The 14,745-nt window shown below is 40.7% G+C and overlaps 1 protein-coding gene across 1 annotated transcript; it reads left to right on the forward strand.

Moving 5' to 3' along the window:
* The first annotated feature begins 226 nt into the window (after positions 1 to 226).
* LOC101477046 (inhibin beta B chain) lies at positions 227 to 11,729 on the forward strand. Its single transcript, XM_004565575.3, has 2 exons — positions 227 to 1,188; positions 6,773 to 11,729. The coding sequence occupies exons 1-2, from the start codon at positions 789 to 791 to the stop codon at positions 7,546 to 7,548; spliced, it is 1,176 nt and encodes a 391-aa protein (XP_004565632.2). The 5' UTR covers positions 227 to 788; the 3' UTR covers positions 7,549 to 11,729.
* The last annotated feature ends 3,016 nt before the right edge of the window (positions 11,730 to 14,745 follow it).

Below are 14,745 nucleotides of genomic sequence, written 5' to 3' on the forward strand. Positions count from 1 at the left end.
CTGTGGGCGGAGGAGGGCAGAGGGGTGGTGTAAACCTGTAAACAGCTCGGGTTTTTAGAGTCTGCCTCCCTTTAGGGCTAATTTCCCCACAGGGAGTTTTTCAGCAGTGAGCACCCCTGGCGCTTCTCTGACTCCTCGCTAGCCCCGCCCACACTATCCCCCATCCCAACCCCCTCTCCTGTATATAAGAAGTTTTGGGAGACTGCAAGCTCACACGGCAGAATGGAAACGCTGCTCGGTGCGCTCACAGGCACGCCTCCCTCTCATCTTCCTCCTCTTCCTTTTAATCTTCTTAATTGCGCGTCGGCACTCCGGCAGCAGCAGCACAGCGGGAGTCACGAGCAGGGCTGCTTGTAGACAGTGAGGATGATGATGATGGTGATGCTCACAGACTGAACTTTGAAGATGCTCGTGGAGGACTCTGCGCGTCTTCTCCGCTCTCTGTGGAATACGTGGAACCTCCTGCGGGGCCGATGCTGATTACCGTGATGCTTTTCGGGTGAAGCTCCAAAAAAACAAACAAACAAACAAACAAAAAAACTGCACCAAACAAACGGATTATCGAGAACTGAGCTCCGCACTGCTGACAGGCTGCTGGTAGCGATGTGATAGAAAGGTCTCCTGCGCACACACCTCCCAGTGATCAGAGCCGTGCGGGCTGCCGTTACGCGCGGAGGCTGCTCTGCGCTTAAGGAGCGCGTTTCAGTCTCCGTGTTTGAACTTTATGATCTGAACTGTGACAAAAAAAAGAGGGAGAAAAGTTTTTTCTGCTCCTCCTCAGACAGAAAATGAGTAGCTGTCTTCTCAGACTGGCACTCCTCGTGGCTTGCGTCCTCTCCATCCGCTGCACCGCTGCGCCCGGTACCGAGGCGGAGGCGCGCACGGCGTCCCGGGACACCTGCGCGTCCTGCGGCGGCGGCGCTCTGCCGGAGGAGCCGGAGTCCGGGCGGCTCGACGGGGACTTCTTAGAGGCGGTGAAGAGGCACATCTTAAGCAGGCTGCAGATGCGGGAGAGGCCCAACATCACGCACCCGGTCCCCAAGGCGGCCATGGTGACAGCCCTGCGGAAGCTGCACGCCGGGAAGCTGCGAGAGGACGGGAGGGTGGAGATCCCCAACCTGGACGGGCATCCGATGAGCAACGAGGTGCTGGAGGAGAGCTCGGAGATCATCAGCTTCGCGGAGAAAGGTGAGGAGTCACTCACGCCTCACTGTTCTCATCATAAAGTCGTTTCTTTTTTAAATTTTTATTGAAACTAATTAAAACCAATCAGATCACCTGTTTTATTTAGGTATGAAAAAAGAGAACACATTGATTTTTCTCTCCGAGGTGGATCTGTGCTTTTGTTTCTATGCAGAAAATAAGTTCAAGGTGAAAGTCTTTTTTTTTTTTTTTAAAAGATAACCCTAAAACTAAAATATTTCCCTATAAAAACTAAGTCTTTATGGACTTTTTAAAAGTATGCAGGTGTGAAAACAGCAGAAATTTATCAACAAAAAGCACTAAGTTTTAAAAACCTTTAAAAAATAGATTTTGATAAATCTTTATGGCTGCAGGTTTGTATAAAGCAGGCAGGACACTTGTTCTCCTAAAATTCAGGATGTGAGCTGATATTTGATGTATGCAGAAAGGATCAGGAGACACACACACACACTGAACTTCCTCCAACTCTGCTGCTCTGTGTGTGTGTTTAAAGTGTGCGTGTGTCTTTATATACTGACTGAGTGAGAAACAACCCAGAGAACATGCTGATGTTGAACAGATGTTGGCGCTAGGACCTGAAAACCCCGCCAAAATAAAAGCAGAGGGGCCAGCTGTAGCTGTAGCTGCTACCTGAAGTTGTTCTGTGAATCGAGAAGCTTGATTTCTTTCTAGAATCAACCCCTGGGGATAGTTTGGGACTGTTTTTGACCCCAGTTAAGCTGTCATCACATGTTGGCTGTTTCCACTGTAGACAGTCTCAAAGTAAACCAAAAGAAATGCTGGTTTTGCCAGATCTAAAAACTAATTTCATGCATTTTCTGCACACTTTAAGTAAAGTTTTGTGATTCTTTGGGCAGATACATTACAAATCAGGCACATTTTGAATGGAGTTTGGTGGCTGTTGCATTCATGTGAGTGACAGAAAGTGGGGACAATCCAAATGTGAGTGCTGTGTTCACTTCCCTGTAAAAAATAAACCAGTGTAAACTCTGCTCGGTGTCGGCGGAGGTTTCACTCCCCGCTGAGAGGCTTTTATGCTCTCAGATGTTTCTCTCTGTGGCCGCTGTGTTGCAGACCTTCCACCTCGGCATCACCCACTTGCCAGTTGGCTGGCGTTGAGCGGCGCTGAGCGGCTGCCAGTGGGGACATGGCACGGCGTCAAGGCCCACAGGAACAGTTTTGCTTTATTTGAAAGGAGCAGGGCTGAAAATGATCAACGACACCACCTGCTTCGCCCACGTGTGTCTCTCAGCACGCTCGCCGTCGCTTCTCCAAAACATCTGCTTTCTACATCAACAAATCACCACTCAGAGTGTCTCTGTGTTTGTGTGCATGTGTGTGCATGTGTGTGTATTGATTATATCATGTGTTTGAGTGTCATTTATCCCTGCCTGTTTTGGAGGATTTGAGCTTTTGTCCAGCTTTTCTGTGAGTGCCTGCATGCACATGTGTCTGCATCCAGGATACTGTGTGTTTATGTGTGTGTGTGTGTGACACAGCAGGCCTGTGTTGAATCAGTCTTCTCAGTATAAGGTCAGAGCTTTTGTGCTGGTTGTCGTGCAGCCTGAATGCAGATTGACGGGCTGAATCCTGCAGCCTGGCACCCCATTAAAACTCATTCCGTGTGTGTGTGTGTGTGATCTAACTGCAGCCTCTAAAAACACAGGGACCCGAGAGCATGGTGTTGGTTTGTTAGCTGCTGCGTCACAGTGACACACAGTTTGGGTTCTGACTTTCAGGCTAACTTTCTGTGAGTGTGAGCTCCATTAGTGGCGATGCCTTCACTTGCTGCTGTATTTATAAGCTCACTAGTGACATTTGGGTCACTCCCAGAAACAAAGGGTCCTGTAAAAATCAGTAGCTGCCCCTGTAGGTGCACCAATGTACCTCTTAAGCTTGACGGTTGGATCTCAGGGCAACTTTGTAGTACAGATTTGCACCTCTTTATATCCACCAGGTCACTGGGGTAAAGGTTAACATTCACCCAAATAAAAAAAGCTTTTAACAGAAAAACACCAAAAGACTTTGTTTGAAGTTCAACATCTTCTACTTTATGAATGTTTTAAAGTTTTTCTTCTGCATGTGTATAAAATAAAAAACAAACTCAGCCCCTACTCTTGCAACCTAGTCACTGCTAACCTCTTAACATCCAACTAGACGAGGGGTGGGCGACTCTAGAAGCTCATATTGACTTAGTAAAGCAAAAGACCAAACAGTTGTTCACTGCACAAGCAAATAACGCTAACAAAAACATTCTCCAAAATGCTGCATGAGCATTTAAATTATCTCACATATTGCCATTTGGATGAAATGCGTGACTGAACAGGTTAGTGATAAAACAGGCTGAACTGGAATCAAGTCCTTTTTTCCTCCCCTCACCTCCACCTGGTTGTGGCAGACGGCTGCCCCTCCCTGAGCCTGGAAACCCCGTAAAAGGGGAGTTTTTTTTCTTCCCACTGTCACCAAGTGTTTCTTCGCTGTGGGTCGTCACATTGCTGGGGTTTCTCTACAATACTGTAGAGCCTTTACCTTACAATATAAAGTGCCTTAAAGGGACTGCTGCTGCGATTTGGTTTGAACTAAACTGAAGTAAATGGCAGTTTAGAGTCTCTGCGGTCATTTGCTTTAAGATTGTTTGGCACAATGCTGTCTGTGGTTGGTTTTTCATGGGTTGTTTTCAGGACATTGTTGGTAGATTTAGATGGTCTGTGGGCCGGTTCTAGTCCTCAGGCTGGTGGCAGACATAGAGTTGCATTTCTAACCACATGCTACAAAATACAAGATGTTACCTTCCCATCTACTCAATTCAATTCTGACACATTTAGCACCAAAAAGTCTTGCCTGATGGTCATTTCAGTACATTATGAGGACCTTTTGATCATATCAAATGATCTCCATAAAATAGCAATGTGTAAAATAGTGTTTACTTGACAGTTTTCCCCCTCAAACATGAATAAAATTGCTGTACTGGATGGTTCATTTTTGCCCATTTTTACATATTTAGAGTAAAACATTTTGTAATCAACGTTCAACATCTTATTTAGTGTAATTTGTTAAAGCACAGGATGCAAACTTCATGTTGCTGAAACACACGAGTTTCCAGAAAAAGCACAAGCTCAAAATTTCTACGTCAGGATCTGGATCTTTTAGTATTATTATATAATAAATCACAAAGGGTCATTCATTGTTTTAAAAAAAGGAGAAGTAACTGAGTTTTAACAGATCTCTGTTGTTTGACCACTTTGACGGCAAGAATAGGATTTGCTTATCTTCCTCTTTTCATTTTGGCGCCACTGATCTCATAACCACAAGCGGGTCAGCATTTCTTGTAGCCACAGATTTCAAATGAAAGACCATTCAGAAAATGTCCAGTGTCAGCAAATGTTTGACAGGAAAACAGCAGATAAGTGAATTCAAATGAAAGTGGTTACATGCCGTCACGTCGGCTTATTTTAGCTTGAAGTTTTAGTTACTGCATTAGAAATTCTTTTTGCAAATTTGCACAGTTGGGCCACTGCCACATCACAGCATGCTTTATTCATCTGTCTCTTAATCCTGACTAAACATTTGTGGCTCTGACCACGGAGAAAGTAAGATAAATAAATGATAAATATGTGCCAGATGTAACACCGAGCCAGTTGCTGTCTTTCTTTTCCAGCGCATGATGAGCAGTTTATTAAAATAAGCCTGTTTGGACACTTTCAAAGCATTTACCATCAAGCCGAGCTTGGTATTGATACCAGAGTCCTTTAATCTCTGGGTTTATCTTGTCCAGAAGAATCCACGACTTCCTTGGTCCCATCAAAGACAACGCAGCTGGCTCATCTAACAATGCTTGTAGATCTCATCCCCAAACCAACGCCAGCCCGTTCAGACCCCTCCTGCCACTGAGTGCTTGTTTATATCTGCATCACAGGCATTTTAGCTGTCGCTTTGATCTCTACAGTTTAGAATAAGTGAACAAGCCGAGGGTTTTAGCATCTTGATAGAATATGTGGTGACAGACGAACATAAACCACCTGTGAAATCTGCGCCTGGAGCTCAACTTAACCTTTGTTATCCTTTTGTAGAAACTTTACTTTATCATCCTTGATTTTTATGGTGACAGCAGCGGTCTAATCTGCGGGCAGTGTTTGATGTAACAGCCAAGTTGCTGACTCAGAGATGTCCTTGTCTCAAGATGGATGAGGCGAAGCTTGTAGAGTTAGAATGTCTTTCACACTGTTTCAGATTTATGTTTTGTGTACTCACAAGCCTTGTATCCAGTTCAGGGAAGCTTTCATGGTATTTGGTTGGTCTTCTCCTTTTTTTTTTAATGGTTAAAGCTCTCGAGGTTCATTCACTGAAGTCTGTGGCCTCCTAAATGCTGTCAGTCTCAATTCATCCTGGTCAGCTGCACTCAGTTCAGTTCAGGAGGTTCAGACCTGATTAATGGCACTAAGCGTCTTCATCTGACATCCGTCAATCAGCTTCTCATTGGGGCATTTAAAATAAAAGCAAAGTTGCAAGTTCTAGGTTTGAAACAGCCACTGAAAGCTCCAGAAGCATCTCAAGATAAATGACCCCAAAATGTAAAACACAGTAGATTGATTAGACCGTTTCTTCTAGTCATGAGAGTGTGGAGTACTGTTTCACTCCACCATCAATTACTCAAGAGTACTTAAAGGATATTTACATGTCTCTGCTCCAGATCAAAACTTTATCCTTCGTTAATGGGCAAACTTGCTTGCAGAATAAATCCCACAAGAGAAATAAATGAGATGGATTGCAATCCATACAAAGCAGCCCAGACCAAACAATCCTGGCATTTTGTTGTAGTTTAAGTACTTGGAATACTTCTAAGACCAACATGGTGGTATTAATCTGTCTAGAGGTATCATTGGGTTTGATGGGATTTGAGGATTTGTATTTTTCAGTCACAGTTCTTCAAAAGAGCTAATAGTCCTTAAACCTGTGTCCATGTGCAGTGTCTGCACAGTCTCTGAGAAAAAGCTAACGCCATGGAGATAGTCTTTCTTGTGTCTCCTGAGGCTTCATAGACCTGTATTGCTCTGTCAGGCCTCATTGTAAGGACAGTCAGGCTTTGTATGATTTTATTTTCTAAATTAGTAACATATGATTTTATTTTCAGCCTTTGCTTTTGTGAGGTGCGTTTTTAGGTGCCAAACTAACTTATCCCTCTCCTTTCTATATCTAGATCTTTCCAGTCACTTGTTTCTCTTTTCTGAAATGAGCAGCTTCTGTCATCTTCAGGACTGCTTCAGAAGTTTATCAGAAGTTATCTGCCTATACAGCTTACTAGGGCTAATCTTGGAAAAACCCAGAACCTGTTCTCGTGCTTCTTTATTGATATATACTGAAGTGTCAAAACTGATCATTAAGGGTACAAGGGAGGTCATCAGATGTTGCCTTTATGGGGAGAAAGAGTTATATCTTAATATAAACATTTACCCATGAGCTGGTTGTCACTGCCCTTTACTTTCAATCGTCAGTGGTCTTTCCAGATGGCGTATTCTGAACAGTTACTTGACATCATTGTTAATACCTCTGATGTGTTTTTGCTCCTTAGATGATATGGTGACATCCCAGTCCAGCCTGTTTTTCCTGATCTCCAGCGAGGGGAACCAGAACCTGTATGTGACGCAAGCCACCCTATGGCTCTACTTTAAGGTGCTGCCGGCACCTTTGGAGGTGCGTGCCAGGCGTAAGGTTACGGTGAAGGTGTACTACCAGGAGCCCGGCCTTGGCAGCAAATGGAACCTGGTGGAAAAACGAGTGGAGCTAAAACGCAGTGGCTGGCACACCTTTATGCTGACTGATGCTGTCCGGTTGGTGTTCGAGAAAGGTGACAGGCGACAGAACCTGGATATCCGCTGTGAGGGCTGCGAGGCAGAGGGTGTCTTGCCCATTTTGCTCAATGTCCATGATGAGTCCCACCGGCCTTTCCTGGTGGTACAGGCGAGGCAGGCTGACAGCAAACACCGGATCCGGAAGCGAGGACTGGAGTGTGATGGCAGCAGCAACCTGTGCTGCCGGCAGCAGTTCTACATAGACTTCCGACTCATCGGTTGGAGCGACTGGATCATTGCACCGTCAGGCTACTATGGGAACTACTGTGAGGGGAATTGTCCGGCTTACATGGCCGGTGTCCCCGGTTCAGCTTCATCCTTTCACACAGCAGTGGTGAACCAGTACCGCTTGCGGGGGATGAGTCCGGGCTCCATGAATTCCTGCTGCATCCCCACAAAGCTCAGTACCATGTCCATGCTCTACTTTGACGACGAATACAACATCGTCAAGCGTGACGTTCCAAACATGATCGTGGACGAGTGTGGCTGTGCTTGAGTATGTTTTTCCTGTTTACTTAAAGTGGAACTGAAGAACTAAACAGATTCACAATATTACAAAAAAATTAAATATTAAAATATTTATGGACGACGGAGAAAACATGTGCACGCACAACCTCATCCACACATATCTACACACCCTCATATATGCCTGCACAAAAACTTGTATATATATTTATGTTTGTTGATATATTCATAATATGAGTTTGAAGACTTAGTCTCCTGCAGACAGAAATGAAGAGTTCTCTTCCAAATCTTTAAAAATCCACTTGGAAAACAATCAATATCTGAAGTTCTTCATTAATTATCTCTAAGATAATGAGGATCTGGTTTGTTAAATTGTGTAAGACTTACTTAACCTACTAGCCTTTACAAAGCAGCATCATCTGATGTAATTTTCTGCTATCACTCAAGTTGTTAGTATAGGCGCCACTTGAAACTCTTCATGAGTAGAACATAAACCCAACCTTGAATGTTAAAATGCTGTCTCCAGAGGAGGTAAAAGGAGCTTTACATGAGTAACAATGAAGGTTGGGGGGTGATTCTGCTATGCCTCTTTCAAGAGTACTTTGGACAAACACTGAAAATGTCTTCACACCACTCAAGCTACACCAACATACAGCACTTCTGGCTTGGATCGTACAGCACTTCTGGCCTTAACAAAGTTTGTTCCATAATAAGACCTGCAAATTCCAGAAACAGATTTTTGAAATGAATGGAAACATATTCTATATTCCAGCAAACCCCAGTAAACAAGGTTTTTATTACTCCAAAACCATTCAATAATTATCCAAAATACAGGTAGAACTTTGTGAGATGTCACAACTGAAATTCAATGGAATATCTGCTTAGAGGCCATGTTTCTGATATGCATTTCTTCACAGTTTTCCATTAACTTTAGTGCTGATCAAACATTTTGATTTGAAAATTGTTTTACCCAGTAGAATCTGTAGATAAAAAAGAAATGGGTTAGTAGCTTGTCCAATTAATGTTTATACTTAATTAGCACTTAAGTAACACTCAAAGTGTCATAAGTTTATGCAAACTTAATTTTTGACCTCTTCTAAAGACTTTGGATGAGTCAATCAAACGCCTTCCCTTTCTTTTTGGGTTTTGTACCTCTGAACTTAAAAAATACATCCTGTAGTTGAAATCTTCATCACCAGTAGAATCTGTACATCATAAACTAGCAGCTCAACCAAATTCTACCCTTCTTTTGGGGAATATGTACCGTTAAAAGTAATAAACCCCATCTTTCAGGAATCCACCTTAATTTCTCATCAAAGTATGTGTCACATTTTGCTCCAATAAAAATATTTGTATCTGAGAGTAGGGCAATAGCTCATCCAGTCAATATATAATGAGCACCCATTTACCAACTAAAGTTCCACAAATTCTATGATATAATATTTGGTTTTCCCAGAGGTTTTGGCTCAGTCAACCAAGCTTCTATGCTCCCTTCTTAAAATCTGTACTACTGAAAGTAATAAACCCATCTTTAAGGAGACTATCTTACTTTTGCACTCAGGAATGTTCCCTCAAACTATTGCCCCCAGAGAAATCTGTAGATCAGAACGTCAGTAACTATGAGCTTTGATTTACCATCCGAAGTTTCAGAAATTCCACGTTAGTTTGTTTTGAGACCTATTCAAGATATTCCTGTTAGGGTGAAAACTTCGACCCTTTCTTCTTGGTCTTTGTATCACTGAAGTAAAAGAAAATCCTTTTAGTTGACGAACCAACCTGCTCATTAAGGTGCCAGTCAAACAAATATTCCTTTTCAGCATATCAGGAATGACCTCACAAGCAAGATATTTCCTTCACTTTCCTGCAGCTTCTCCTTGAAATGGAAGGTTTGACCCCTTCCTTATCAAAATACATTTAATGTAACTCTTATTTCCGTCAGTGAAAGTGAAAAGTTGCCATATTGCTCAGTTAAGAGAAGGTGCAACTTTGCACTTCCTGACGCACACTTTGATAGCACTTGCAGATTGAAATGCCTTTAATGAGCCCTACGTGGCACATCTACGCCCACAGTCCTTCTAAAATAAATAAGTGCCGCTTGAGCTATGCAATGTATAGTATTTACCCATATATCAGACAAGATGAACTTAAGCTCTAGTGACAAACTATCACCAATACTTGAAGTAAGTGTGGCAGGCAGTGGTGTGTTGGGCTTCAGGTGGGAGGCTCTGATGAAAAAACATTCCTTCTCTTTTAAGAAGGAAACACTATTTATTTTTCTTTGATTTATGGTTAAAGAAGCAACAACAACAACAACAAAAGCAGGGCAACAGTTTGACTTATTCAGTATCCTCAAACCTAAAAATGCACACACCAAATCTCTGTGTATTTGTTTGTTTGGAAACTCCTTCAACATGACCGGGAGTTGAGCAACCAAACTTTGTACACTGATATAGCTTAGATGCCTGAAGGCCCATATATGTATATATATTATGTTGCCTAGCAACTACCTATCAACATGTGAAAATGCCCAATTTTTAGAATATATGCACAAATAAATGCTTTTAAAAGCATTGCATATTTTTATTTCTCAACATTAACATAATTTGTAGCCACAAAACTTCAACATTTTAATGACTCTATCACGCTGCCTGGCAACCACCTACCTAAAATGACATTTACATAGCAGCGAAGGACCTGAGTGTTACAGAGTACCCACAAAAATAGGCTAATTACTGTACGTTAATACATTTTCTCAGAGTGATGAAGTGTATCACTTTGCCAACAGCAAGAACAGACCAAACAATAGCATGGGCACTAGTCAGCTGTTGCTGACTGCTTTGTGGTGTGTGTATCTAGTAAAAACCAATGTTTGGAATTTTATTTAAATAAATGTATTTACTCTTGCAATTTTTTGAGATTTGGTTGGCTAAATATTGAATATGTTGCACAGTAAAATTGAACCAACACAGCAGCTTAAGCTAATATATCTTCAAGTCCAAAGGTTCTTACGATGGAGAAAACTGTCCAAGGACCCCCTGGTACTCCTTCCACCAATATAACTTTTTAGAGTTTGGTGTCAATTGATGTATTGGTGTTGGTTCAAAAATAATATTGGAAGGGAGTAATCTTGCTGTATTGACATAAAAGGTCCACTTCTGCATAGATGCACGTTTTACTGATACAGCACACTGTTTACTTTGCATGTAAAATATGAATCAGTGGTTCCAAACAGCACCAACATTCGTTCTACAACTGCACATATAATGTACAAGTTTGTTTCAATGTCATCCGTACATTGCTATACCAGCTCAATCCAATAATCTATTGGAGTTTTTTCTTCTCTTTCATCTAAAAAGGTTTTACTGCCATTAGAAAAATAATCATCTGAAATGTAAAAAGAGGCTAACTGGGGCTAACTTTGACCCAAATGCAATGCACGAATAGTGATTTTTAAATAAATGCATCCCAGCGGAATTCCCATCGCGGCCTGTTTGGCACCATAACACACTTTGAGACACACTTTCAGGCCTCAGTCACTTTGATATTAAACGCTTCAGCGACCTGTTATTTCACAACCTCGTTACACATTTTTCTCTTATTCGCTGGGTAAAGAGAAATACCTGAGACTTGATACTGCTCATTATCTCGTGTTTTCTCCAGCCTCCTGCCCGATGCCCAACCCTAGGCTCACCTGCCACTGTAATCTTTTGCTTATTCTTCAAAGCGAATGGTTCTTAGAGTATTTGCACTGAGGAGTTGCGTGACTAGTCATAAAAAAATGAATAGAAACTGCCATTGAAAAAATAAAAGTTATTTTTATAGAAGCAAAATTGAATTCTGTTCAAATGTATTATACCTAATCATGGAACCAAAGAGGCCAAGAGGTTTAGCTATTGAAAGATGGCAATGTTGTCATGTTTTGTTTGTAAATGATGTTGTGACAGTTAAGAGGCCTAAACACTGTATCAGGGTATAGTATCAGTCCATAATCTGCTTAATCCTTTTTCTATTTTGTACCTAGACATGGAATATTTCATATTTTTTCATGAGATGACTTAAATATTCCTAGTTTCCTCGTTTTGTTAGCATCCTTCCATTTAGAGTAAAGCCCACACCATCCAGTCTCTGTACAGTCGATGTAACATATGAATATGCTTTTGAAATATTTTGTTCTTTGTTATTGTTGAAAAATAAAGTTCTTATTACAGATTGTTTGGGTTTGTTGTTGTGAGCACTTCCAGGTATTTAACATTGACGGCTGACGTGACATCTTCTTCTGAAAAACCTCAAGGTGCGGTTAATTTGGATGGTTGCCATGTTTGCCCCTATGGAATGACACGTCTGCCTTCCATGATGTGGGTGGTGCCCCTAAATATCTCACAAAAATTCCCATACTTGTTATTATAAGGAGAGATGATGATGCCTGAGGGTTTTTCCCAGCTGACTGCCAATCATCTCATGTAATACTTGATAAATATTAAACCGTTGTTGGGCACAAGGTGAAACTGTTCTTACCGAAATATTTAGCCATTGCATTACCCAGACCTGTATGAGAGAGTTTCAGCTATTTGTTGGAGTAATGTGCCAAACTTCCTTATATAATGATCTATAATGGATAGATGTAATTAAATTAATTTAAAAAATAGGAAAAAACTGGGCTATGATTTAGAGTAAGTTTTCTCTTAGTATTTTATATTGAGTTACACTTACATTTTTTATTTAAAAAACACATAGTAATTTTTATAAAATGTAGTAGGATATTAAGATTATTCAATTTAAAGCTACAAATTATTAATCCCCACCTACTTTAACACAGTTATGGATTCTAACATTGAGTCAGCATCATGTTTTCTTGGTCACCAGTTTTGATATTTTACATGCTGCTAGCAGTATGTTTTGACATGAAACTTTTGACTAAAATGAGAACAAAAACATCCAATATCCAGACATGCAATAGTGTATTAATATTTATAAGTATATAAGGCTCAAAAACAAATACATTATTACGCTTAATTAAAAAAACAACAAAGAAATACAAACTTCCTAAATTGATTTTAACACTTCCTAAAGCTAGAAAGCCTCAGTCACACAGCCCTAAAGACGTGGTAAAGTCTAAATGTTTATGAGTGGTTGCTGAAATCAGTTACAAAGAGGTACACAGTGCTGAATCAAAAATCTACTTGTGATTCTTTTAGTTTAGTTTATTGTGGCCTACTCTGTTCGGTATGGAAGATGCTGACTTTTCAGCAATTAGTTGATATTTTAAAGTTATAAACAGTTTGCAAGTACTTAGACTTTGAAACGTGTTGTTGCAGTCTCTGTTTCTAGGTTGCAATGCATTTAATGTTTTAGTACCTCTCAGAGAGTTGATGAGTTACTGTAGAGTAGTTAGGGTCTCAACTGATAGTTACCATGAGATCACTGACTGGTCTCTGGGTCATGTGACTGAATGTTTTATGCACTTGGCTAAGTTATTTATTGCAAGTAAAACCCCCCCAAAACAAAACAGCCTCCAAAATCTTGCCGCAGATAATGGCATTGGCTTACCCCATGTTATAATTTTCTTTCCAAACAGGTAAACTTTGTTTTAAGGCATTTGTTAGCTAATCCTATCTGTTATATGTTAGCCAGAGATGGGCAGTAACGCGTTACTGTAATCTGATTACTTTTTTCAAGTAACGAGTAAAGTAAGGGATTACTATTGCAAAATCGGTAATTAGATTACCGTTACTTTCCTGTAGGAATGCTGCGTTACTGCGTTACTAAAACTGTGATTTTTTTGCGAGAATGTCTTATGACAGTGACGTAAGCGAGTGCGCCGTTGGTGACAACAGCTGTGTGCAGATCAACAATGGATCACATATCGATTGTGGGAGAGAGTATGAGCGTGCAGCGTTTAAAGTGTGGAAGTACTGACCTTACTTTGAGTTTGATTCCATAAAAAGTGACAAAAACATTAGCGTCCATCGTGCGTGGGAAGAAAACTTTTTACAGCGAAAAAAACCCCCTAAACTTCCAAGCAAGCACCGAGTGCGCAACGACGTAATGGGAAACTCACAGAGAAACTCGCGGATTCTTCAACTGACCGCGGCACACCTGCACCAGGGTAAACCTCCGCCAACCCTACTCCTGCTTTACAGGTGAAAATAGAGCAACAGGACCGCTGAGTCTTTGACTTTATTTATTTTCTGCTGTGTTTTACTTGCATCTATTTGAAAGAGTGAGTGTAAACACAAAAAATATTTTATTTTATGTGCTGGAATGTGTAGAAAATAGGTTTAAATGTTAAACTAATTTATTCAAGTCAAGAGAATGTTGCATATAATTAAATTTTTGCTTGATGCATAAAGTTTAAAGATTAAAACTGATAAAACAAGTTAAAAAAAGAGACTTTTCCATTTGATTACATTTTGTATGATGGATTATGCAGGAAAAAGTAGAATTGGGCTGAAAGATCTATCGCTTTATCACCTCTTCAGGTTGTAAATCGTGTTTTTAAAAAGTAACTAAGTAACTAAATAACTAAGTAATTAATTACTTTTGAAAATAAGTAATCAGTAAAGTAACGGGATTACTTTTTTGGGGAAGTAATCAGTAATTAGTTACTGATTACTTTCTTCAAGTAACTTGACCAACACTGATGTTAGCATCACTGACTTTGCTAGCTAAACTTATCAGTTAGCAACCCAGCGAGTAGTCCATTTAGGCTGAAACCAGCACAAACATCCATGTCAAAAGTAGGAAACTAACGTTTTCTTACCTGGAAATAATAAATGAAGGCACTTTAAAGTCTTTGTGCTCTTAATAGTTATTCTGCCTGTCGTTTTTTTCTTTTGTTCCATCTCTGCAATCTATTCTTGTGTGGACCCCTCTTTAGATACTGGTTTTAGTGAACTAGCTAACACTTGCACTGAGAGCCTAGCTAGCATTGTTCTTGGCACCTCTATAATTTATTGGAATGCAAAAAATAAGCTTAAGGCATAATTTATATACCTGATAAACTAAGACCTTACTTCTGAACAAGATGAAGTAGCATCCGCCTGGACCTCAAAGCCACCACACTGTCTCTAAATTGGATAGACTAGTTTTTGGAGCCAGCCTCAAGTGGATGCTCTTGGAACTGCAGCTTTTTAAACCTTTTGTGTGTGTGTGTGTGTGTGTGTGTGTGTTTCACCACTAGGACCAACACAGTATATACAGTGCTGGTTGTCCTTGAAAATTCTCTCTA

The sequence above is a fragment of the Maylandia zebra genome, linkage group LG23, assembly GCF_041146795.1.
Source record: "Maylandia zebra isolate NMK-2024a linkage group LG23, Mzebra_GT3a, whole genome shotgun sequence".
Taxonomy (NCBI): domain Eukaryota; kingdom Metazoa; phylum Chordata; class Actinopteri; order Cichliformes; family Cichlidae; genus Maylandia; species Maylandia zebra.